Here is a 26,094-nt window from a genome sequence, read left to right on the forward strand (position 1 = left end):
ACACAGTGTCAAGTTAGTCTTTCCCCCGCGATGTATTTTCACTGCATGAGTGAGAACATGATGTGTGTGACTCAATCTGAGTGGCCTGGCTTATCACACAGTAACTAAACGAGGCGGTTCTTTGCGAATGGTTACTTTAATATCGATGATAATGATTCCATGATAATATATGGAATATACAGCAAAGTGCCAGTAAATAACAGGGCTAATTTGTGGGGTGCGTGGTAAGGCTTTGGCAATCAGATGGCTAGTGGTCAATCTGCTCCACAGAAAAAAAACGGGCCCCCTCCTTGCTCGGGCCTCGGGGCTTAAACCCTGCCTAGCTCTATTGTTAATGCTGCCATGGGCGCGGTCCGGAGCACTGTATGACTGAAGCATCAGTTCAGTTCAACTTTACTCCAAATATATGAACTCACCGGTTTTGAATAGCCTACTTTATATTTAACGTGTTTGTTTACATCTAATATTAGTGTTAAACTGTTGGACTTCAAATGAAATATACTATTGATTTTCACCGTTGACTGATTAAGCAGAACATTTAGACTGATTACTTTCGTGCGCAGATGTGGCAGATTTGTCACAAGACGCGCGATATGACAGTTGCGTCCGACCATACAGTATTGTTCAAAATAATAGCAGTACAATGTGACTAACCAGAATAATCAAGGTTTTTCATATATTTTTTTATTGCTACGTGGCAAACAAGTTACCAGTAGGTTCAGTAGATTCTCAGAAAACAAATGAGACCCAGCATTCATGATATGCACGCTCTTAAGGCTGTGCAATTGGGCAATTAGTTGAATTAGTTGAAAGGGGTGTGTTCAAAAAAAATAGCAGTGTGGCATTCAATCACTGAGGTCATCAATTTTGTGAAGAAACAGGTGTGAATCAGGTGGCCCCTATTTAAGGATGAAGCCAACACTTGTTGAACATGCATTTGAAAGCTGAGGAAAATGGGTCGTTCAAGACATTGTTCAGAAGAACAGCGTACTTTGATTAAAAAGTTGATTAGAGAGGGGAAAACCTATAAAGAGGTGCAAAAAATGATAGGCTGTTCAGCTAAAATGATCTCCAATGCCTTAAAATGGAGAGCAAAACCAGAGAGACGTGGAAGAAAACGGAAGACAACCATCAAAATGGATAGAAGAATAACCAGAATGGCAAAGGCTCAGCCAATGATCACCTCCAGGATGATCAAAGACAGTCTGGAGTTACCTGTAAGTACTGTGACAGTTAGAAGACGTCTGTGTGAAGCTAATCTATTTTCAAGAATCCCCCGCAAAGTCCCTCTGTTAAAAAAAAGGCATGTGCAGAAGAGGTTACAATTTGCCAAAGAACACATCAACTGGCCTAAAGAGAAATGGAGGAACATTTTGTCGACTGATGAGAGTAAAATTGTTCTTTTTGGGTCCAAGGGCCACAGGCAGTTTGTGAGACGACCCCCAAACTCTGAATTCAAGCCACAGTACACAGTGAAGACAGTGAAGCATGGAGGTGCAAGCATCATGATATGGGCATGTTTCTCCTACTATGGTGTTGGGCCTATTTATCGCATACCAGGGATCATGGATCAGTTTGCATATGTTAAAATACTTGAAGAGGTCATGTTGCCCTATGCTGAAGAGGACATGCCCTTGAAATGGTTGTTTCAACAAGACAATGACCCAAAACACACTAGTAAACTGGCAAAGTCTTGGTTCCAAACCAACAAAATGAATGTTATGGAGTGGCCAGCCCAATCTCCAGACCTTAATCCAATTGAGAACTTGTGGGGTGATATCAAAAATGCTGTTTCTGAAGCAAAACCAAGAAATGTGAATGAATTGTGGAATGTTGTTAAAGAATCATGGAGTGGAATAACAGCTGATAGGTGCCACAAGTTGGTTGACTCCATGCCACACAGATGTCAAACAGTTTTAAAAAACTGTGGTCATACAACTAAATATTAGTTTAGTGATTCACAGGATTGCTAAATCCCAGAAAAAAAAAATGTTTGTACAAAATCGTTTTGAGTTTGTACAGTCAAAGGTAGACACTGCTATTTTTTTGAACACACCCCTTTCAACTAATTGCCCAATTGCACAGCCTTAAGAGCGTGCATATCATGAATGCTGGGTCTTGTTTGTTTTCTGACAATCTACTGAACCTACTGGTAACTTGTTTGCCACGTAGCAATAAAAAATATACTAAAAACCTTGATTATTCTGGTTAGTCACATTGTACTGCTATTATTTTGAACAATACTGTATATGAACTAGCTGTTTTAAATATAGTATTTTTATATTTAACTTTAGTTTATCAGTATGTTTGAAAGTATATTTTTCGATTATTGGTTATTCCATTGGCTCTCTCTCGTGCACCTGCATGGTTTAAAACACCAAATAGTTACGCTATGACAAGAACAAAGAGTCTCTCTCTTGCTCCACCCATGCACGATATTGTGTATCGTTGATCTCACGGACTGACAATATGACGATTTGAAAAATGACACTATCACCCAACACTAGTATACACCTAATGGGAGCACTTTTGGAAAAGTTTATTTCTGTCACTGCTGTGAACTAACCATCACATAGAATATGAAGAATATGAAAAGCATTAGAAGTCAGTGATCCATGACAGGCCAAATTCATCCAAATACTAGCACAAAAACACAATCAGGAAAATATTTTCTACTGACAAAAACCTAAAAGATACAGTTTTTTTGGTCAATATCAAACACCTCTAGTGCTAAGACTAAAGCAATGTTGGAAATAAAATGCCTTATGGCTGGTGTTTGGGAACACACTGTATAGGCCCACTGTACTATGCTATGGGGAGTTGTTGTGTTATGAATTAGTTTTATAGCAAGAAGTTCTCCTGTGCGTATATATATATATATATATATATATATATATATACACATACATACATACATACATACAGTACAGACCAAAAGTTTGGACACACCTTCACATTCAAAGAGTTTTCTTTAATTTCATGACTATGAAAATTGTAGAGTCACACTGAAGGCACCAAGGGCTATTTGACCAAGAAGGAGAGTGATGGGGTGCTGCGCCAGATGACCTGGCCTCCACAGTCACCGGACCTGAACCCAATCGAGATGGTTTAGTGTGTGAGCTGGACCACAGACAGAAGGCAAAAGGGCCAACAAGTGCTAATCTCTCGGGGAACTCCTTCAAGACCATTTCAGGTGACTACCTCTTGAAGCTCATCAAGAGAATGCCAAGAGTGTAATCAAAGCAAAAGGTGGCTACTTTGAAGAACCTAGAATATGACATATTTAGGGCTCAAGCCTGGAGGGCGAGAGGCCTATTGTTTTCCTTGGGATTATTTTTTATTACTATTATTATTTTTTTCTAACATTTCGGGGGCTTTTGGGGTCCTTAACATGCTCGAAAACTCTTGAAAATTTGCACACACATTGTTATACTGAGGGCTATATATATAATTTCACGAAATTCAGAACACATATCAGTATTAGTGACAGCTAGACAATGGCAAAAGCTTTTAAAAGGGCGTGAAGGAGGCACTCTATAGAGCCACCTTCTGTCAAAAGTGGGGGGGGGGTTAGTTTTAGCTACAGACACCAAACTCAGTACATATATTGGTCTTATCAAGAAGGGCAACTGTCTAATTTACAGTCATCAGCTACGACCAACAGGAAGTTGGCTATTTTTACTTGAATATGGATTTTTGGGAAAATTCTGCTCTGAATTAATGCATACTGCTCAGAGGAGAATTACACTTGACACACCAAACTTTGTCTACATGTTGAAAAAACATTGAGGAACTTAAATTCCGAATGGATTTTGGTTAGCTTGAACGGTTTTGTCGTGGTTATTTTTTGAAATGACAGTAAAAAGGGAATCCTTATTTGCAATCCTTATTTTATCCTAAATTGCAGCTTCCAAACACTTAAAAGCATTTTTTTCATACAGAGATCAAATAATTCTGAGGAAATATGCATAGTTTCATGGCTTTACAACACTGTATGATTAAAAGAAAATTAAAAAACTGTCAAGACATCTCAACTCACTCTGTCCCTCTGTTTGAGGAATGTATGTGTGCTGACTGACTGAGTGTGTGTGTGTGTGAGTGGGGGATGGACATGAGCTGAGTGGCAGACAGACAGCGCGAGAGAGAGAGTGAGAATGAGAGAGAGAGAGAGAGAGAGAGAGAGAGAGACTTAAACATCTCTTTAATCACCAGAAGAAAAAAAAACTTTATTTTAAATTGTTTTTTTTTTTTGTTGTTGTTGCTAATTGCGCTGTTTTCATTACAGCTAAAGAAATCTCTTAGGCCTTATCCTTTTCTGACAGTTTCAGGGATAAAAAAAATTCTAAAAATACTTATTTGTGCTGCAAATAATAAACTCATTTGATACTGACCTCTGACACCCTGTGACATTTTATCTGAATTGACATAATCTCATGGATGTAACAGTAAAACTGTTCAGCTCACAGATGAAGACCAAGCTGTGATGCAAGCAGAACTATTTAACAAATGCTTATAGGTCAATAAAATCATAACAAAACACTTTTAATTATTTAAGGATTTGGTAACACTTTAAAATAATGTCTCATTTTTTAACATAAGTAAATGCATTGGTAACACTTCATAATACCTGCACTCATTAGCTAAGCATTAGGAAATAGTCAGTTAATGCTTTATATAGCCTTCTCCCAAAATTAATAATCATTGGTAAGCATTTTATAAATACAGCTATAATTAAATTGTTCATGGTTTATATGCACATTTATTTTGAGGAGATCTTCCTAAAAAATAAAGAAAAAAATAAATAAACAAACAACACAGATTGATACAGATACATTTTTTTTTGGTGGGGGGGGGGCAGTATATATATATATATATATATATATATATATATATATATATATATATATATATATATATAAATGAAATATACACATGGGCAATTTTATATAAGTTTATATATAATTACATAACAAGTGTACAGCTGTACAGTTTCATTTTTTGCATCTTGAAAAAATATTTCTGTGTTCTTTATTCCTCTGTGTTGTGTTTAACTTTTCAGTTTGGAAGATCTATTATTCTTCTTTAAATCTTCTTTGTGAATGCTTTAAATGTATAAATAGTCTTGACTTTAGATGAGCTCACAAAAATAGATAGCTGGCTATTACTAAATGTTTTATAAAAACCTGACTTTATCATGAATTACAGCTGGAATATATGTCAATAAAACAGTTATTAACCAAATGACCAATTGTTATCGTGTCTAAATAATAAGATTTATATATTTACACTAAAATAGTTCATTAATCATTTAATTTCACTTTCTTAATGATTTCATGAACCACTGACAACTCCTTAATAACTGGTTTGTAAATAATGCAATCATTTATAAATGATAAATTGATCCTTAAAATGTGAAAAAACAATGATTGAACTTCATAGATATGCTCGATAACAAAATATTTATAGCTGTATTTATTAACTGCTTCATAATGCCTATTAAAGGAGTGCTATTATGCTTTTTCACTTTTTCAACTTTAGTTAGTCTGTAATGTTGCTGTTTCAGCATAAAAAGTTCTGCAAAGTTAGAAAGCTCAAAGTCCAATTCAAAAGGAGATCTTTTATTTAACAAAAATCACTTTTTAAAAACTACAACGAACAAATTGTTTGGACTACAACAAGCATTTTCCGGGATTTGTGATATCACAAATATTGACGAATGGGATGTGAATTGGTTGAGCTGCACTAGAGAAGCCAACGAGTGTGATATATACATATATACGTAGTTGACCATGAAGACTGGAAGAGAAAAACAAACTCCTTATATTCAGGTGAGCAGAATTTTTAGCCACTTTTTCCTTTACTGATAAAATGACCCAAAAAAAGACATTTCACTCAGACTGAAAAAAAACAAAATTATTAGATCCTCATGTGAAATATAAAAAATTAGATCACTACATTAATTTCAAAGTAAAGACATGACCACTGGACAGCAAAATGCTTACTGGGTCAGAAGGGTCAGAGAAAAACAGGTCGAGAAGAACCACCATCCCAGTTGCTCAAAAAAAGAAACAAAAAAAAACATGTGCCATTCTCCCATTCGCGCTCGCAACCGCTCGCACCTCATGTTTGCGGCTGAATGTTCGTAAATGATGGATGGACATCTATGCCCGGGTAAAGTACATCAGCAATCCGGCACAGAGAAAAGAAAACTAAAGAAAGTAAAAAAATAAATAAAATAAAATAAATAAAAAACAGGCATAAAGTTGGCTTGACATTGGACATTCGAGAGTCTCAAATTTAGGGACCATCTCTAAAGTTACATGTGATATTGTTATACACTTTTCTAACGTAAGTAGCATTTGAAGAGAATGTCTTACAGTCATAAAATTAACTGTAATTGTTCATCTACGTGACAACTATAATGCACAATTAAATTGAAAGTTTGATATTTATTAAAAAAACTGTAAGTCATATGTAAATTATGCAACTTTTTCACATGGGCTCCAACTCAAATCTGAAGCTCAATAGCATTTGAGGATAAAGACTTGCAGTCATAAAACAATTGTAATGTGTTCATTTAGGTGTCAGCTACAATGCACACCTTATACATTTTTTATATATATTAAAATAAAGTGTTACTAAAGTTATATATATTGTTCTGTGTATGTGATTTCAAAGTCTAGATGGGTCGGATTAACCCTTTAACTGCCGTATCCCTTAAAACCTGACTGCCAGAGGGCTATTGTGAATGCATGTGCCCGCTGGGCACAGTTTACCTGATGCAACCGAGGTGGCGTTGCACTCATGGCTTGAGCCCGCCATCGCTGCTTGCAGCTATATTTTCAGTTGTTTCACACTTTATGTATATATTTCCATATATAATTCCACATGTGTTGATTTATGGTTTTGATGCCTTCAATGTGAATCTACAATTTCCATACTCATGAAAATAAAGAAAACTCTTTGAATGAGAAGGTGTGTCCAAACTTTTGGTCTGTATATATATGTATATATAGGACTAATATCACACAATTATTACACACAATCATTAAACACATTCTTTGACTTGGTAACTATGTGAGTAGTCACTTAGGTCAAAAATGAATTTATTGTTGATTTATTACTTCATAGCATCCCAGTCTCTCATTATATTAAAATTGGAATGCAATCTCAAACATTTTTTTTTCTCCCTTGTGCTGCTGCTGTTGAACAATAGTGAAGCAAAAACAGTCTAAATAATTCAGAATTTAGAGCAAACACTAATATTCAAGTAAAATTTGGAAAAAGGTACTTTTCTTTTCTTTTTTTTATAATGCTTTGAAAATGAAATTATTTATCCTTGATAAATTTGTTTTAATTTACAAAACAAAAAAAAACATCATATTCTTCATTCTGAATTGGCCTTCCATACTTTTTTCCACTAAAAATGGATGCATCAATTTTTTTAATCTTGACAAACTATGTATCATTATAAAGATCTAAGCCTCAAGCATCGACGACAGATCGCCGTTTTTCAATGGAAAGCTTATAAAGACTCTATTAGCTACATTTGTGTAAGCAGTACACATAAAAACATAAGCAATGGAAACGCTGTACAGACCAGATCTGTCATAATAACGAGTCATAAACACATCCACAGTTGTAAATCCCGGTTTAGTTAGAAAGGTAAGGGTCCACTGAACGACATCTCATGAAGCACGTTTAGTCCAACAAAGCAATAACGTTGTAATATGGATCATAATTCCTTTGTTTATGTTTCAGTTCTTCAGCGACAGAATTGTTTGAGTCCGTTAAAAAATAACTCACGGTTGGAAACTGCATCTTGGTAGTAAAATAACAGCATGGTTTTGCAGTGTACAGTGTCACAAACAGAATGAGACAATCCACCGGAAAAAAGAATGAAAGATAGGCGAAAGATAGTATATTTGAATTTGGCGCTCCCTCGTGAAACGCTCTGATGCACCTGTCAGCTGATGGAGGTGGAACTTATAGCGATCGCCTTTATCTTTGTTTCTTTTATTTTTCAACAGTTTTTATATATGTGAGAGTGTGTTTTATGTTGAATGTAAATGTATCTGCATGATTACCATCTGTTTGAGTGCAAATCAGCACAAATCAGCTTGCTATTACTGTATGATCACGGCTAGGGCTGGGACAACACGTCGAGGTCATCGATGACAATGCGCAAAAATATGCGCATTGATTCGTCGACCTGTTTTCATTTCTCTGAAAACAAAATGTGCAAAACATTTACCTTATGTGCGCTGAATATACGCGATGGCCGGATTAACATTCCGTCCAACGTTATATAACCAATCCAGGGGTTTTTCTGCATTGATCTTTTTTTTTTTGATCGGTGAGTGATGTAGAATAGGATGACTGCTGCACCTGACAGGGCACGTACGAGAGAGAGAGCCCCGGCTGCACGCGCATTTATAGTCTTCAAACAACACGAGCGCTTCTTGCTCTCTCTCTCTCCTTTGTGCATATTAATCAAAATCATTAAACACGATAGAAAAAGGGCGAAACAACAAAGTTTCATGCGCGCTCGCGCACTCACAGTCTTCAAATTACACGAGCGCTGTCTTGCTCTCTCTCTCTCTCTCCCTCGTGCATATTAACCAAAATCATTAGACACGATAGAAAAAGGGCGGAACGCCAAAGTTTCACGTGGAGCATTCAGAAAATTATTTTTTTTTCTCCATGACAGGCTGCTGGCTCCCACTGGTAATTTTTTATTTTTTATTTTTTTGGGGGGAAAAGCACTCTCTGTATTAGCTTAAAGCCCTCAAGTTTACATTGGTTACTGTATTCTTTCAATTCCTCTAAACAAGTATTTTGGGTGACCTTTTTTATTGAATGCTAGACATCAAGTTGTTGTTATTTTCATTTGAAAGAAGAACTTTTTTCAGTAAGCTAGGTCCTATGTGTTCAGTAAGCTTGTTTCAGTAAGCTATGTTTTCAAGGCTTCAAGGTTTTATTGAATGCTATCCCTATACAAGTGCAAAGTAATGCATTCTTAGTCAGTCTTTTATTTTGTAATTTTAAGAGCAATAAACATAGTTTGCAATGTTAATGAATTCATGTTTTTTTCATTCAGATATGTAAATCAACATGTATAAATTGTTAGTAGTCAATTAATGGGGAGATAATCGAAATCTAATCGGTCTAAAAAAAATTAATCGTTAGATTAATCGATGCATCGAAAAAATAATTGCTAGATTAATCGTTTAAAAAATAATCGTTTATCCCAGCCCTAATCACGGCTATCAAAGTGTACACGTCTATGTGAATAGAGAGAGTGGATTATTTACTTCAATGGCACATTTGTGTTATAACCATCTGTTTAAGTGGCCATTAGTACATCAGCACTTATCTGCATCGTTATTCATAGTAAATGCTGCATTTCTAGCAATCTCAGGATTTTCTGTAACTGGAAAACAAAGTAAATATTTTTTTTTCTTCTTTTTATTCTTATTTTTCTTACTTAAATATTCTTATTGTATTTTTCTAGTGCTCAAATAAATCCCTTATATGATGTCTAAGTTTTCTGTCTAGTGTTTTATAATGGAACAAAACTATGCAGTGGTATGTTTAATGACTAAATAGTTTGTAGAAGCCTTCAATACTGTTGATAAATATTTTTTTTAATATTTTTTTTTGGGGGGGGGGGGGGGGGGGGGGTGTAGACAGTCTCATAAAAATATTTGCAGGAGTCTCATTTTTCATGATATCTTATTCAGATTTGAAATAGAAATTCATGAGACATGTGACTTTCAACATTACTTTTCTAGATTGCTCCAGGTATCATTTCATGTATTTTCATATCAAATTAAAAAAATTATGGAAAAAAAAATGTCAAGGCACTTCAGTGTTTATAACTTTTGATATTTTTTAGCATTATCAAATCTGGTTGATAAAAAGTAAACCCTAAAGGGTCTTCTTTACAAACACACCAAAATTATGTTTGTAACACACTGAATTAGGAAACTGTTACAATTATAAGTTTGGTAGAGCACTTTCAGCCGTGAGTCCCATAATGGGGAGTGCTGGCTTACAGGTTAATGTCTCTACCTTCTGCTGGTGATTTTTACAGCATACTCCTGGCCACTCTGCCTGTGTCTGCACTTCCTGCAGACAGAAAAACTACCCTCGCCCAGTGGAGGCCCCTGCAGGCACAGCTCATAGTGATGAAAAAACTGGGAGTCCTGAAAAAGACAGAAGAAACAATCCTGTTTTTTACCACCTAAAAAAAATTAATTTTGATCAAATATTGTTTTGGAGATGCTGTTTACCTTTAGCATAGCACTGCGCTGAACTGTAGCTGAACCAGGCCTGTCAACATTCACGTGAGCATCTAGAACATCCGCCATCACCACATTCTTATTGAACAAGATAGAAGGAGCCACAAAAGAGTAGCCCTGAGAGCAAGAGAGGACAGAATCACTATAGTTAAAGAGTTAAAGAGTAAAATCTAAGATCCCTTATGAAAAAATGAGTCTGGTCTTGCTAGTCTGAAAGAATATTCTATTCTCCAAAAAAAAAAAAAAAAACCTCCATGGAGGAAAAAATGTATTTTAAGTCAATTATTTCCTTAAGCTGGTCTAGCTGGTCTTCCAGACAGGTTAGGCTGGTGTTTATCTGGTTAGACTGGTCTGTTTTGGCCAGCAGGATTGTATAAAAACCATATAAAAACAACATGGAACAGGGTATACATGACATACAATAAAATGTGTGCATGTGCATGTGTGCTTGTGTATTTGTGACATGATCGGGTGTTTGAGTATTAAGTTACAAAGCATTACTGCATCTGTTTGTGCATACGAGTGCAGTGACACTATCTGTTGATATTAATAATGGAGGGCTGTGGCAGGAAACGTGATGTAATTTACTGAATGCATGTGTTTGTCTCCATGAAAACAGCACAGGGACGTGTGTTTGTATGTGTGAGTACCTGAAACAGACGGTCTGTACTAGGTGGTGTGCTGGCAGGAGAATAGAGCGGCTCCATTCCTGTAAACTCCTCTGCAAAGTTACCCACATCCAACTCATTGCGTAATTCTGGTCGGAATGGACTCTGAACCTTTTTCTCAGCCAAGTCGGACCAGTTTAAACCCTGAAGAGATCAATCAGATGAGATGCGTGACAACCTTAAAAAGTCTGTGGATATCACTTGTCATTGTATCAAATCAACTATCAAGTGTTATTTGATTTGTGTTTGTTTTAAAGATTCTAAATTTATCAGATCAAACATTTTATATGAAGAAAATTGTTGGCATTTTAAATGTTGAGGGAACAACATCCATTTCTCATGGCCATGACTAGGGCTGGGCGATATATCTAACGATATGATCATGCACATCTAGTCAGAAAATCTGGTTTCATGATTACCGATAAACTGCCATCACCTGCTTTTAAATGGAGCAGCATTTAATAGACAGAGCCATAGATTGCTGACAATGTACGCAATATCGTGTTCATTATCGAAGGCGATTCATCTGGGATAATTAACGCGATATTGCATGGCTTGTCAGCGATCTACGGCTCGGTCTATTAAATGCCACTCCAATTATAAGCAGGTGTTGGCGATTTAGCGGTAATCACGGAAGCAGCTTTACTGATTAGATGCGCATGATCATATCATTAGATATATCGCCCAGCCCTAACCATGACTTCCTATGTTGAGGGAACAACATCTTTTTCTAGTGGCCATGGGCTTAATGCCCAAACAGCAGATGAGACAATGGCAGTCGAGTATCAGTTGCATGGGGGGCAGAACTGAAGATGAAAACAATAATTTTCTTGTTGTTATACTCTCATCAAATTACCTTTTTAATCTGCTTAAGCAGAATGATAATGTCATCTTGTGTTTCAGCAAGGTATCTCTGGCTAAAACTAACATTAAATTTAGTGCGTCCATGCTAACATACAAATCGAAATACCGTATATTCCGGACTATAAGTCGCACTTTTTTTCATAGTTTGGCTGGTCCTGCGACTTATAGTCAGGTGTGACTTATTTATCAAAATTAATTTGACATGAACCGAGAGAAATGAACCAAGAGAAAACATTACCATCTACAGCAGAGAGATGGTGCTCTATGTTGCTCAGTTCTCCTGTAGTCTACACTGAAAATATAGAGCGCCCTCTCGCGGCTGTAGACGGTAATGTTTTCATTTCTGGTTCTTGGGTTTAAATAAATGCGACTTATGGTCCAGTGCGACTTATGTTTTTTTCCTTGTCATGACGCATTTTTGGACTGATTTGACTTATACTTAGGTGCGACTTATAGTCCGAAAAATACGGTAGTGGACCGATCTCACATCATGTACAGTGGAGGTCAAAAAGATGTAAACGAAGGTCTACATTTTAGTGCCTATCCATTTGAAAATGGTTAAATGTAAATTAATTTAATTGTCAGCTGTCATTGTGAGAGAATAAGCAGCTTGTCCGAGGGAGCAACAGTAAAGTATGGGGGGGCAGGGCTTACCTCAATTGTCAGATGCTTACAGTATTTGCTAAATATATGGTAGCATATTAATTATACTAGCATAATTATACAGAAGGTTATACATTAGGTAAAGCACTACACAAATTAGCCTAAAAGGGGAAATGGGTAGGGCTGCCCTAAACCAAATATTTTTTCTGGTTGACTAGCAGTCGTTCATTTTAAGCATTTGTAGCCTAATCGCACGTTTATTAATAAACCATTTAAATAATTATAATGAGTCTATAATTGCCTACATAGCCTAGTATTATTATTATATTATTATAAGAATTATAAGAATATTATAGTATTATTATATTATAGTTAAGAAGTTCACGACTTCACACTGCATGGCTACAACACAGGGATTTTGTTACCTCGACAAAATGATCTCGTGGCCACAATATATCACATTCCCATGAGTTAATATGCCTTGGCTACAACAAAACTAAATCAACTAAACATGCCCCCTTACGGTCTCTGTAGAATGGCTTTCCTGAGATTAATACAATCTATAAAACTTTACAACCTGTTTTAGCTTATCCACATTGTATCCACGAAACAGATATGTCACCATTGTGATCAATGATTTGGGGCATTACAAAACTGTTTTGATCGAAACTGAAAATCCATTTTCAGTCACTACAATGATTACAACAACATTAAACACAGAATTAAGGTGTGAGGAATAAAAACAGCTGAAAATCAAAAAGTAAGCCAATGGAATGAAGAGAGAACCTTAAAGAAAGGATGAGACTTAATCTCCTCAGCTCCTCTGGGACCAGAGCCAAGTCTTTTATGAGGGTCCTTCACCAGTAACTTTCGCAGCAGATCCTGCGCCAAGGGGCCAATGATCGAGGGGAATGGAGGCTCACAGCGCAGGATACGCCTGTCAGAGACAGAAAGTTCTTTTAATTCTGGGAAATAACTTATCTGATGCAGCCATAACAATATAAGTTGTTATCATTTGGAGTTCAAACACTGTGTGAGTACACTGTGTATCTGGACGTGTGGAGAAAGTCATTAGAGTCATGGAGGTTTGCCCATATGTGGGCGAGACTCACTTGGACACCTCACTCTGGGAATTTCTCTCTCCCTCCAGAGTAAATGGAGACGCTCCCGTCAACAGCTCAAACATAAGAATCCCCAAACTCCACCAGTCCACTGCCTACAGACAGGAAGGAAGGAACTATCACTACTATCATACATGTCATGCTTTATCACTCATTAATCAGAATTTGGTCAATCTCACAAAATCCTGTCAACAGACCTATTCAGACAGTAATTGTTTCTTTTTTTACAAGGGCCAGAAGGTGTTTTTGTTGCCATTCGAATCCAAAATGTCGGTGTTTGTTGTCCACTACCAGCATAAAAATTCCCAGCCAAATTACCTGCTGGTTTTGACTGTCGAAAATCTGTTTTATAAATAAATACAGATAATTTTATTACAGAAATGCTGAAATCTTAATGAGAATAATATTACATCACTGCTCCAATACAGTGAGTGGGAGCTGTTTAAAAAAAAAAAAAAAAAAAACTTTTGCAATGGCCCATCATAATATTGTGCATCATATTTTTTAAATATTCATTACATACATGTATATAATGTAGGGCTTAGACAACTAATCATTATACTAGTTAATCAGATGAATTACCATATTTTCCGGACTATAAGTCACACTTTTTTTCATAGTTTGGCTGGTCCTGCAACTTATAGTCAGGTGCGACATATTTATCAAAATTAATTTGACATGAACCAAGAGAAATGAACCAATTGAAAACATTACCGTCTCCAGCCGCGAGAGGGCTATGCTGCTCAGTGCTCCTGTAGTCTACACTGAAGACATAGAGCGCCCTCTTGCGGCTGTAGACGGTAATGTTTTCTCTTGATTCTTGGTTCTAAATAAATGCGACTTATAGTCCAGTGTGACTTATATATGTTTTTTTTCCTCATCATGACGTATTTTTGGACTGATACGACTTATACTCAGGTGCGACTTATAGTCCGAAAAATACAGTAACTTATTCCTGGTAATTTCCACTTTTTTTAAATGACAAACATAATTTTGAGAATAAAATGCAAGACAAAAAACCATTTAAGCTAAAACTACTTTTTTTTTCTTTTTTTTTTTTTTTAAGGATATTTAAATAACCGAATCATAAACAGGATATTACAGTGCCTTGCGAAAGTATTCACACCCCTATATTTTTTTTCACGTTTTGTTACGTTGCTTCCTTTTGTTAACCTGCTTTATTACCTTTTTCCCCACATCAATCTACACTCCATACACCATACTGACAAAGTAGAAACAGAATTGTTACAACTTCGTAAATGTGTGTGTGTGTATATATATATATATATATATATATATATATATATATATATATATATATATATATATACACACATACACACACACACACACACACATATATATATATATACATACACACATTGCATAATTATTCATACCCTTAGCTAAATATTTTGCTGAAAAACCTTTACAGCCTCAAGTCTTTTTTGTTTGATGCCATCCTTCGCCTCATCTCTTCACTTCTTAAGCTCTGTCAGGTTGTGGGGGCAAATTTACACATTTTCAGGTTTCTCCAGAAATATTTGACTGGGTTCAATCCCGGGCTCTGGCTAGGCCACTCAAGGACATTCACAGAGTTGTCAATAAGCCACTCTTGCTTTGTGTTTAGGGTCATTGTCCTGCTGGCAGGTTAACCTTCTGCCCAGTCTGAGGTTCTGAATGCTCTAGACTAGGTTTTCATTAAGGCTATTTCAATATTTTGGTGCATTGAGTGTTTCTTCTACTCTGATGAGTCCCTCAGTCCCTGCGGCTGAAATACTGTTCCACAGTAAGAGGCTGCTACCAGCACACTTTACTTTTGGGAGGGTACTCTGCAGGTGATAAGCAAGGCCTGGTTTCCTTCCAACACGATGCCTGGAATTGAGGTTCATCATACCAGAGAATCTTGTTTCTCACAGTCTGGGGGTTAGTGTTGGGTGATATGGTCATTTTTCAAATCGCCATATTGTCAGCCCGTGAGATCGACGATACGTGATATTATGGTGCATGGGTGGAGCAAGAAAGAGACTCTCTGTACTTGTCATAGCACAACTATGTGGTATTTTAAACCGCGCAGGTGCAGTCATACAGCGCTACGGACTGCGCGCCTCATGACAAGCTTGACGCACCGCCACAGAAACAAGAATGAGATGCACTCTAACATAACTGCAATGAAATACCTTATGACTGTTACGTCCATAGGGACATAAGTGATTTTGTCTTTTGATTACATTAACCATTGGGTTTACTGTGTGTGTAGTTTGTGATCTTGTTTCTTTCACTCCTTCCTCTCTCTGCTTGGCAGGCTAATGAGTGCCACCTGACTCCTGTTTAGCTCATTAGCTGGAGTATAAAGGAACCTCCAAGAGCTGCAGTCCAGTGTGAGAGGCTGAGGCGTTCCATCCTTGCAACTGCCATCTTCTAGTTCCAGTGTTGGGATTTTAAGCTCTTGTTTAAACTCTTGTCTACTTAAGTGTTTGTTGATTGCTTCACCTATAGTGTTAAAGTGAAGTTATTGAGAGTTGCAGAGTGTCTGTCATTTTTAGTGTAACTGCTTAAGTGGAAGTGGAATAGTTTTCTTGTAGGGAGGTGGATGTCATTTATTTTAGAAACTACCCTTTTTCTCCTGTGTTTGAGTTAGAGAGGAAGTCAGGGAAGTATCTCTGTGCTTTTTCTTTCTCTTTTTGTTTGGTAGGTAAGTTAACACTGAAAACCTTAGTCAGAGGAAACTTTTTGTTTATTGTTTTGGCCTTTCCCCTCCTGAAGCCTTATATATTTTTCCATTCTGTTAAATAAAATACCTCTGGTTGTTTGCTCAAACTGTTGTTACTGCGCTTTCTTGTGTGTCAGCCCTGGAACTTGGAGACGGCAGTTCTCTCAGTCTCTCTCCACCGTTTATTTGTTACCCCCCTTTTCACCCCTAGATCTGTTTTTAAAGGGGTACGTAACAATGACGATGTACGTCTGATTGTGGATGGAGACTTTGTAACGGCCTAAACTATGTATTTTGCATGCATCACATTATAATGCTGTGGGCATGAAAATAATAACAAGGCGGCAGAGAGAAGTTATCATCAATAGTGGTTCTCACGTAGTCCTTCGACGTCATCACCACATAATGTGCTTTATAAGTTAAGTTATCAGTCTTTAAGAGAAGGACTACGTGAGAACCACTATGGATGATAAGTTCACTCTGCCGCCTTGTTATTATTTTGTCTTTACTTTATTTGTAATGCCAAGAAAAAATTAATCTCTCATGTTTGAGAAGAGCGCGTTGTTGTGTACCAGCCATTAAATGTGTGGGACACCAACTCCTCGTTTTCGATCTCTTTTATTTTATGGATTTATTGAGTTATCGGAGTCAAAACGGACAACTGCGACTACAGGCTCTAATCCTCCTGCTCTCGCATGCAGCGTGTGTGGGTGTGTGTGTGTGAAATGCGAATGTGAATGTGAATGGTTCTTGGTCAACACTCAAACCAAAGCCCTTCTCCATCAATTGCTCAGTTTGGCCAGGAGGCTAGCTCTATGAAGAGTCCTGTTTGTTTCAAACTTCTTCCATTAACCCTCTGGAGTCTAAGGGTATTTTTGGGGACTGGAGAAGTTTTGTCATGCCCTGACATTTGTGCTTTTTTCAGTTTCTTATACATATCTAAATGGGTAAAGTCTAATTTCACTGTAATCGGCACAAACTGGGCTATAATAATGCGTGAAATGCATGTATGTACATGATAGTGTTTTTGAGAAAAAAAAAATATTATGCGTGGTTAGTGAAAAACTAAAAATGTTACAACACTTGAAAAAGGCCATAAAAAAACAATGGTTCCCGGGATTGTTGAGAACTGGAGCTTGTAGCCTAGAATTTTTCTTTCTAAATGATGTGAAAATCATCTTGTTTACTCACTCACAGAAAACAATATATTGATTTAAATTTTCTAAGACACTTTTTGTTGGTAAAAGTCATATGCGAGTAGGCGTCAACTATCATGAATATCATTGTGATTTACACCTGAGAAGACAAAGGCCCGCATAATGAGCTGCCTAATGAGCCTTTCAGTCAGCTGTGTCAATGTGAATGAGGAGTTACAAGAAAGAACGTGAGAACAAAATAAATGTATATATGTATATAATTTTATGTTTGTAGTTTATTTCGAATATATTTAATTATCCCAAAACATAATTTAATATCCACTTGGGGGAGCAGTTAAACAGTTATTAGAAACAATCAAAGCTGACTTTCAAACAAATTGTTTGGCATCATTACTCCAGTCACACAATCCTTCAGAAATCCTTTTAACAATCTTATTTTCTACAAAAAAACATTTATTGTTATTATTATTATCATTATTATTAATGTTGTTTTTACATTTGTTACAGTTATCTATTTGTTACATTTATATTATTTACATCAAGCTTTTGAATGGTATAGTGTTGTATATTGTTATTGAAACTTCATAATGTTTCACTTGATTATACATTTAGTCAGGAATTATAGTTTGGAAAAAGTATTTGGAAAAAGTTTATTAAGTTTTTTTACGCCATGTTAGCATAATGGCTATTTACATGGCAAAAAGTTCAGTATAATCCATAAGATTTACATTATATAAAACATTTCAACTTAACACAAGACAGAAAATCTAAAATACATTTAGGTGGATATAAGTCTAAATATAGCTGCAAGCAGCGATGGCGGGCTCAAGCCACCAATGCCATCGCCACCCCGGTGGCATCAGGTAAACTGTGCCCAGCGGGCACATGCATTCACAATATCCCTCTGGCAGTGAAGTTTTAAGGGATATGGCAGTTAAAGGGTTAATCCGAATCATCTAGACTTTAAAATCACATTCACATAACTATATATATATATATATATATATATATATATATATATATATATATATATATATATATAACTTTAGTAACACTTTACAATAAGATTTCATTTATAAACATTATGTTAACATGAATAATATTTATATAGCATTCATTCATGTCAGTTAATATTCCAAACTTAAACATTAAAACATTGTTTTATTGTGATTTTTTTCCAAGCACATTTTACCAATTCCAAACCATATCAATCTTAATAACTACCATTATTTTTTATTTAATCATTTATGAGTGCTATACAATAGTCCAGGAAAGCTGGAAGAGAAAAACACCTTATATTCATGTGTGCAGAATTATTAGGCATGTTTTCTTTTACAGATGAAATGCGGTAAAAAAGAGTTTTAACTCAAACTGTTTTAACTCAAAGTCGAAAATTATGAAATACCCATGAGAAATATCAAACACAAATGCAATACAGAAATGGATAAATTAAGACTTGACCATTGTACAAAAATGCTGACAGGGTCATGAGGTCAGAAAAGAAGAAGAAAAAAACAGGTTAAGAAGAACTGACAAAAAGAATTGCAAAATAATTAGGAATTGATGTGAAGATTAATTTTTTGTCAATTTTGCAAGACAGACTTTCAGGAAAGGAGGTGAAATAAAAATGAGCTCCTAAATCTTAATTCCGGATTCAGGAAAATATATTCCTCAAACCATCGGACAAGAGGAGGTGGTGCTGGTCCTTCACGAGTCACTCTAATCTGTTCATAAAGCCTATATATAAAGTCTTAATATATAGTATTTCACAATACTTCATGGTATTCTAATTAAATCATTTTTTGGAATCTTAGATCTCTCAGAACCTGACACATTGTAATTCTGAGACTCCAGGAAAGTGGCAGTTCTGTAAAATGTTGGCGCTGGAGACTAAATGCTCCCTGATAGTTTCACACCTAATTCACTTAACACACACACACACACACACACACACACACACACACACACACACACACACACACACACACACACACACACACACATTACCCACAGTGACAGAGGGACAGAGTGACATCAGATGTATGATAGTTTTTTAATTTTCTATCATCCATATAGTGTTGTATAGTCATGAAACTATGCATATTTCCTCAGAATGACTTGTCTTCTATGTGTATATTTTTTGAAGTGTTTAGAAGCTGCACTTAAAAAAAATAAAAGACATTTACTGGTTACTTTTTTACTGTTATTTCAAAAAATCACCATGACAAAACCATTCAAGCTATTCAAAATTAATTCGCACCTGTTCTGTAAGATAAATTCTTTAAACAGTGGTAAAAGAGGATGTGGTGCTGATCCTTCAAGAGTCACTCAAAACGTATCTGTCCATAAAGCCTATAAAGAATTATTCTTAATATACAGTTCACAATACTTCAGCTTGTTATTCTAATTATGTGAGGGTTATTTTATCAGTAAAATACATAAAATACATATTATTTTTCTTTGAAAGATTTCTATAAATGATTTAAATCATACTTGTTTCTACAATAATTACTTAAAAGTAATCATATAGCACCATCTGGTGGCCATTATTGGTACTAAGAATTGCAAGCTTGATTTATATGTTATGATAGTTTTAATTTTATGCTGGCTCTTGAAAATGATAAAGCTATGAAACTTACTGTGCTTCCTTCAAATGATGACTTCTACGTATATAAAAAATTATGAAGAGTTGTAATTAAAAATTTTAAAGATATAGTAAAATAACTATTGTATTTTTTTATGTTACTTTAATAAATCGCTATGGCCACACCATTTAAGGTATCCTAAACCCATTCGCAATTTAACATCTTCAGTATATGGCTTCATGTTAAAACAGTTTGGTGTGAACTACTTGTGTCTTCTTGGAGGAGAATGAATTCATTTACAGGCTGAGTTTATCATAAATCCACAATAACATTTCTGAGTTCTGTATCAATCTGTGTTGTTGTTTGTTTATTTTAATTTTTTTATTTTTCATAGGAAGATAACTGACCCTTTACTGTCCTTTTTAATAAATGTGCTTATAAAACCAAGAACAAGCTATTTATAGCTGTATTTATAAACTGCTTACTAATGACTATTAATATTGGGACAAGGCTTTATAAAGCATGAACTGACTATTTACTAATGAGTGCAGTTATTATAAAGTGTTATTAATGCATTTGCTAATCTTAACAAATTAGACATTATTTTACAGTGTTATCAAATCCTTAAATGTTTTGTAATGATTTTATTGACCTACAAGCATTTGTGAAAGTTCTGCTTGCATTACAGCTTAGTCTTGATCTGTGAGCTGAACAGATTTACTGTTACATCCATGAGATTATGTAAATTCAAATAAATATCATGTCACAGGATGTCAGAGGTCAGTATCAAATGAGTTTGAAATTATTATCTGCAGCACAAATAAGGTTTTTTAGGATTTTTTAAAAAAACCTAAAACTGTCAGAAAAGGATAAGGCCTAAGATTTCTATGTGAGTGGCTAAATTTATTTGTTTTTATAACTATAATGCATAAACTATGAAATTATACAAAATGTATAAAAAAGTACAACAGTTATTGTTTTCCAATGTTTTTTATTTATTTAATTTATTTTTTGGGATTTACATAAAAACAAATTAGCCTACTGCAATCATTCTAAACAGCTTGAATAAAACCTGTTAATATTTATTATAGACCACTGTAACTGTGTATAATCTAAGAAACAAGTTTATTATGAAAATAAAAGTGTGTACACCAGATAAATTGGACGATAAAGAAATTGCTAATAATAGTATAATAGAGCATGTTTTAGGTTTTTAGGCGTTTAGATGCAGAAATGGACAAATCAAATGTAAAATAAAATGTAATTGATTTAATTAAATATAGATTAATTCTTGTTAGAGCAAAATAATAAATAAATACGTACACACATTAAAAAAGCCGCCAAGATGAATGAGTTTCCTTTTTTATATGTAGATTAAAATTGAAGACAGAAGCAGCTGGTATATGCGGTCACTTAATATTCAAATCCAGTAGATCCACTTCAGATTTATTTCTCAACAGTTTATGTCTACGTGGCTGTTTTCGTTTATATTCGCCAAGCTATTATGTATTTCGAAATAATCTTGTCCGTGATGTGTTCGTTCTCACGACGAAAGGCAGAATCCTGCAGCTCGAGAGATACATGTTATTCTGCCAGTCGCGCTTTCAAATAGTCTTGCACACTTAAACGGGTCACAAACACCTGCATTTAGCTCGTGTTGTGTTATAATGGGTGTATTGTGTGCATTTATGACGATATTCTATTTGAAAAAGCTCTTAAACAAGAATAAATTTGTTTGTTTTGAACTTGTGACACTGTGCGCGCTGATCGGAGGCAGTGATTTCAGATAGGCAGCCGCGAATATTTCATTTTCACACAAACAGTTCAAAAACATCTGAATTTAGCTCCAAGTGTGTTCTAATTGGTGAATTGTGTAATATCGCTTTAATATTTTAATTTTAAAAGCTATAAAACAAGAATAAACTCGTTTTCTCTGAGCTCATCATTCCACACGCTCCTGCTCAGAGCGTGATTCATCTCTCGTGTTTCTCATGTATCACTGACCACACATCAATTATTAATGAGCCCTGACCTGGTAATAATCATATATGTTGGTTTAGCTTGTCAGTGTGAATTAAATCTAAGTATTTATTTGTATTTTAACCGATTTAAAAATGAAACTAAAAGAGAGTCTCCTCCCTTTCAGTCGAATTTCCCTTTCAGGAATTGCACCTGTAGGGGCGCATTTTCTCTCAGACAATGTAAGTCTCAGCACATAATACTCAAACAGATGGACAGAGTGAGATGAGATGTCTGACAGTTTTTTAATTTTCTGTTATCCATACAGTGTTGTAAAGTCGTGAAACTATCCATATTTACTCAGAATGACTTTTTTTCTGTATGAAAAAAGGGTTTGAAGTGTTTGGAATTTAAAAATGCAGGACAATTAATAATTTCATTTTTACTGTCATTTAAAAAAATCACCACGACAAAACCGTTCAAGCTATCCAAAATCCTTTGGCAATTTAAGTTGTTTAAAATGTTTTGGCATCATGTAGACAAAGTTTGGTGTGTATAGTGTTACTCTCCTCTGAGCAGTATGCATTAATTCACAGCTAAATGTAAAAAAAAATCCACATTCAAATCAAAATAGCTGACTTCCTGTTGATCGTAGCTGATGACTGTGAATTAGAAAGTTGTCCGTCTTGATAAGAACAATTTTTGTACCGAGTTTGGTGTCTGTAGCTAAAACTAACCCCCCCACTTTTGACAAAAGGTGGCGCTATAGAGTGCCTCTTCCACCCCCTCTTATGAACTTTTGCCAGTGTCTAGTTATCATAAATACTGATATGTGTTCTGAATTTCATTAAATTCTAAGTATGTTATATGCCTTAAAATCACCTGAGAAGTATTCAAGTTTGACATGTTGCCACGGCAACAATATTTTTAGATATCAATATCCCCCTAGCAGATTAATATAGGCTGTGTTTTAACATTATTCTGATGAAGTTTGAAGCAAATCGAGTAAAAATAAGATGCTGAATACAAAGCATTTTGAAAATGACACACTTCCTGCTGCCAGTTGGTGGCGCTATAACTTTGACTCCTAATAGTCACATATATGCGATCGACATCATACAAAGAATAATCTGATGAAGTTTGATTAAAATCAGGAAATGTATGTGGATGGTATTAGACACTTCCTGTTTCTCATTTCTCGCCATAATTTCAACGCCTCGCCACGAGCAAACCGTTTGAGATATCAAAAATCCCCTGGCAATTTTTCATCCCCAGTGTCTTGAGATCATGTTGACCGAGTTTGGCGGCAATCGAGTAAAAAACCTATGACAAGTATTTCAAATTCCAGAGCATGCACTTTTTACATAACTCTAAATAGCTGACTTCCTGTTGGGCGGAGCCTATGACATGCAATACGCAAGTTGTTCGGCACGATGAGATCTATATGTGTACTGAGTTTCATATTAATACGTGCAAGTATGTGTGAGCTATACATCAACATTTATGACTGTGTTCCAGGGGGCGCTGTAGAGCCCCTGTGCCACGCCCGTGTCCCAGCCTCTGCAGGCTCCTAAAGGCCACAGATTCCAAAGTGTGCGCAAACTTTCAAGAGTTTTTGAGTATGTTAAGGACCCCAAAAGCCCCCACAACTTTGACGACAAATATGAATAATAAACCCCAAATAGCCAACTTCCTGTTGGGCGGAGCCTATGATATGCAATACGAAAGTTGTTTGTATTGATGAGTTCTATATGTGTACCGAGTTTCGTACGTCTACGTGCATGTATGATATATGGCCCTCCATATTCCAGGGGGCGCTGTAGAGCCCCTGTGCCACGCCCGTGTATCAGTCTCTGCCCGGCCCTAATGGCCGCAGGTTCCAATGTGTGTGCCAATTTTCAAGACTTTTTAAGCATGTTAAGGGCCCCAAAAGCCCCCGAAACCTTGAAGAAAAATAATAATAATAAATAATAATAATAATAATAATAATAACAAATAATCCAAAGGAAAACAATAGGGCTCTCGCCCTCCAGGCTTGAGCCCTAACTAGCAAAATGTTTACACGTTATGTGAAAACTAGTACAAGTATATAAATAAATAAAGAGAGACTTGTTTATGATCTCTGCTGAATAAAGTGCTTCATTATTTTTTTTCTGAGGAAATCCATTTCTCTAATCCTCAACCACATCACATCTTTTTGGGGTGATTTATGTCTTATTCCTCTCATTGCGAAGCAAACAGTAAAATAAAAAAAACTTGAACAGTCTGGCTGCTTTTTCTTCTGTGTGGGCGTATTCAAGCTGCGCACTTCAGTTTGAATCTGAATAGTGCGTTCGGTGCGGGGGCGTGGTCACATTAGATATAATGAAGGGTAACAGAGACTATATGTTTCTGTGAACGTTCAATGAAGCAGAATGCTTTTCTGCACTCTTCTCTAAATGTGTGGTTTGACACTAATCTCTACAAGCAGTTATTTTGACCTCAGGGCTTGGTTTTTCCTCTGATATGCATATTAGCTGTTTGACATATTATTAAGGCATATTTGCCTTCCCAAATCATACCCATTCCATTGAATTTGCCACAGGTTAACTTTACTCGAAGTGCAGTAACATCTATAACCAATATGAATGCTCCTGACCTAAATTTCAACTGTCCCAAATAAGTGTATGAATACTTATACAATGAAATCAAGTGTTTTATTTTTTTTTATTTTTTTATTGATTTACCATTATGGTGTATGGTGTGTAGTTTGTAATTTAAAGCAGTTTTACATAAGGCAGCAACATAACAAAACGTGAAAAAAAAAATAATAATTAAGGCGTATGAATACTTTCGCAAGGCACTGTAATTTTCTGTTATAATCAAATAAATTTGCTCCTCTAACATGAATAACATGCCACCTGAATGTTTTATTTTATCTGAGGTGTGTCATAGCATATCATTTATTGATTAAAGGTTCACAGCTTCACATGCATGAAAAAGGCATTTATAGGTAAATACAATAATGAGAATTATGTTTGTAAATAATGATAAATACAAACTAAAAAAAAATAAGAATACATTATAGATATTTTATTTGGCAAAGTGCTTAATTATCAAGAAAATAAATTTCACAATGCATTTTTTTATATAGATTTATATTTATAGCTCAGTTTTATCACTATTGTGTTCAATTAAATGTTTTAAAATGACTCAAAATTCTTCTGTGAGATTTGTTGTCTAATTTTCTCTCCTCTCACCTTGCCATGGCCAGCTTTCCCTCTGATAATCTCAGGTGCCATGTACTCTATAGTGCCACAGAATGAGTATGTCCTCTCTTTCTACACATGAAAAAAACAAAGCAGCATGAGAACTGCACACTGGATTACAAGATGGATAAAATGTGGGGAAAAAACAAATCCAAATTACAGTTATCATTTGTTAGCTTTTATTTTCTCACCTCCTCTTCTAAAAACTCCTTACTCAACCCAAAGTCGGTCAGAACCAGATGGCCATCGCTGTCTAATAAGATGTTCTCCAGCTTAATGTCCCGGTACACAATGCCAAGCTGAAAACGTAAGATCAAAAAAAGTACAGTAAAACTGATAATATTCATACCTTAATTTAAACAATAAATATCATCATAATCTGTTTTTATAGATTCAGCAGTTTGAACTTAACTGTTAAGGGGACACTCTACCCCAAAACGAAGATTGTGTCATTAATCATCCTTAATCATCAATCACCATGTAATTCGTTCCAAACCCGTAAAATCTTTGTTCGTCTTCGGAATACAATTTAAAATATTTTGGATGAAAAACATAAGTCTTGTGACTGTCCCATTGACTGCCAAACTGCACTGTCAAGGTCCAGAAGAGTTAAAAGACATCATAAGAGTAGTCCATCTGTCACCAGTGGTTCAATCTGAATTTCATGAAGTGACAATGATACTTTTTTTTATGCAAATAAAACTAAAATAATGACTTTATTCAACAATTTGTCTCCACTGTGTCTCTCTGCATAACCGTAGCACCATTTTGGAGAACATCCACTAAACACAAGCAGCGTACGCTCTTCTGTGTCACCCGCCCTTCACAGAAGCGCTGTTTTCATTCAAATCAAACTGAAAATACATGTAGAA

At 35.5% G+C, this 26,094-nt stretch overlaps 1 protein-coding gene across 5 annotated transcripts in view; it reads right to left on the minus strand.

The window, feature by feature from the left end:
* LOC113098406 (ribosomal protein S6 kinase alpha-4-like) overlaps positions 1 to 26,094 on the minus strand; it is an 82,438-nt gene that overhangs the window by 41,368 nt on the left and 14,976 nt on the right. For 4 of the 5 annotated variants that reach the window (XM_026263460.1, XM_026263462.1, XM_026263459.1 and 1 more), the window contains 7 exons: positions 25,414 to 25,521; positions 25,214 to 25,294; positions 13,552 to 13,655; positions 13,226 to 13,376; positions 10,955 to 11,116; positions 10,296 to 10,421; positions 10,075 to 10,208 (listed from right to left, as the gene is read on the minus strand). In XM_026263460.1, the coding sequence (XP_026119245.1) occupies positions 10,075 to 10,208; positions 10,296 to 10,421; positions 10,955 to 11,116; positions 13,226 to 13,376; positions 13,552 to 13,655; positions 25,214 to 25,294; positions 25,414 to 25,521 (866 nt within the window). Of the gene's footprint in view, positions 1 to 10,074; positions 10,209 to 10,295; positions 10,422 to 10,954; positions 11,117 to 13,225; positions 13,377 to 13,551; positions 13,656 to 13,757; positions 14,005 to 25,213; positions 25,295 to 25,413; positions 25,522 to 26,094 lie in introns of those variants that run through there. The other variant, XM_026263463.1, reaches the window with a different exon arrangement.

This window comes from Carassius auratus, unplaced genomic scaffold, assembly GCF_003368295.1.
Source record: "Carassius auratus strain Wakin unplaced genomic scaffold, ASM336829v1 scaf_tig00216553, whole genome shotgun sequence".
Lineage (NCBI taxonomy): Eukaryota > Metazoa > Chordata > Actinopteri > Cypriniformes > Cyprinidae > Carassius > Carassius auratus.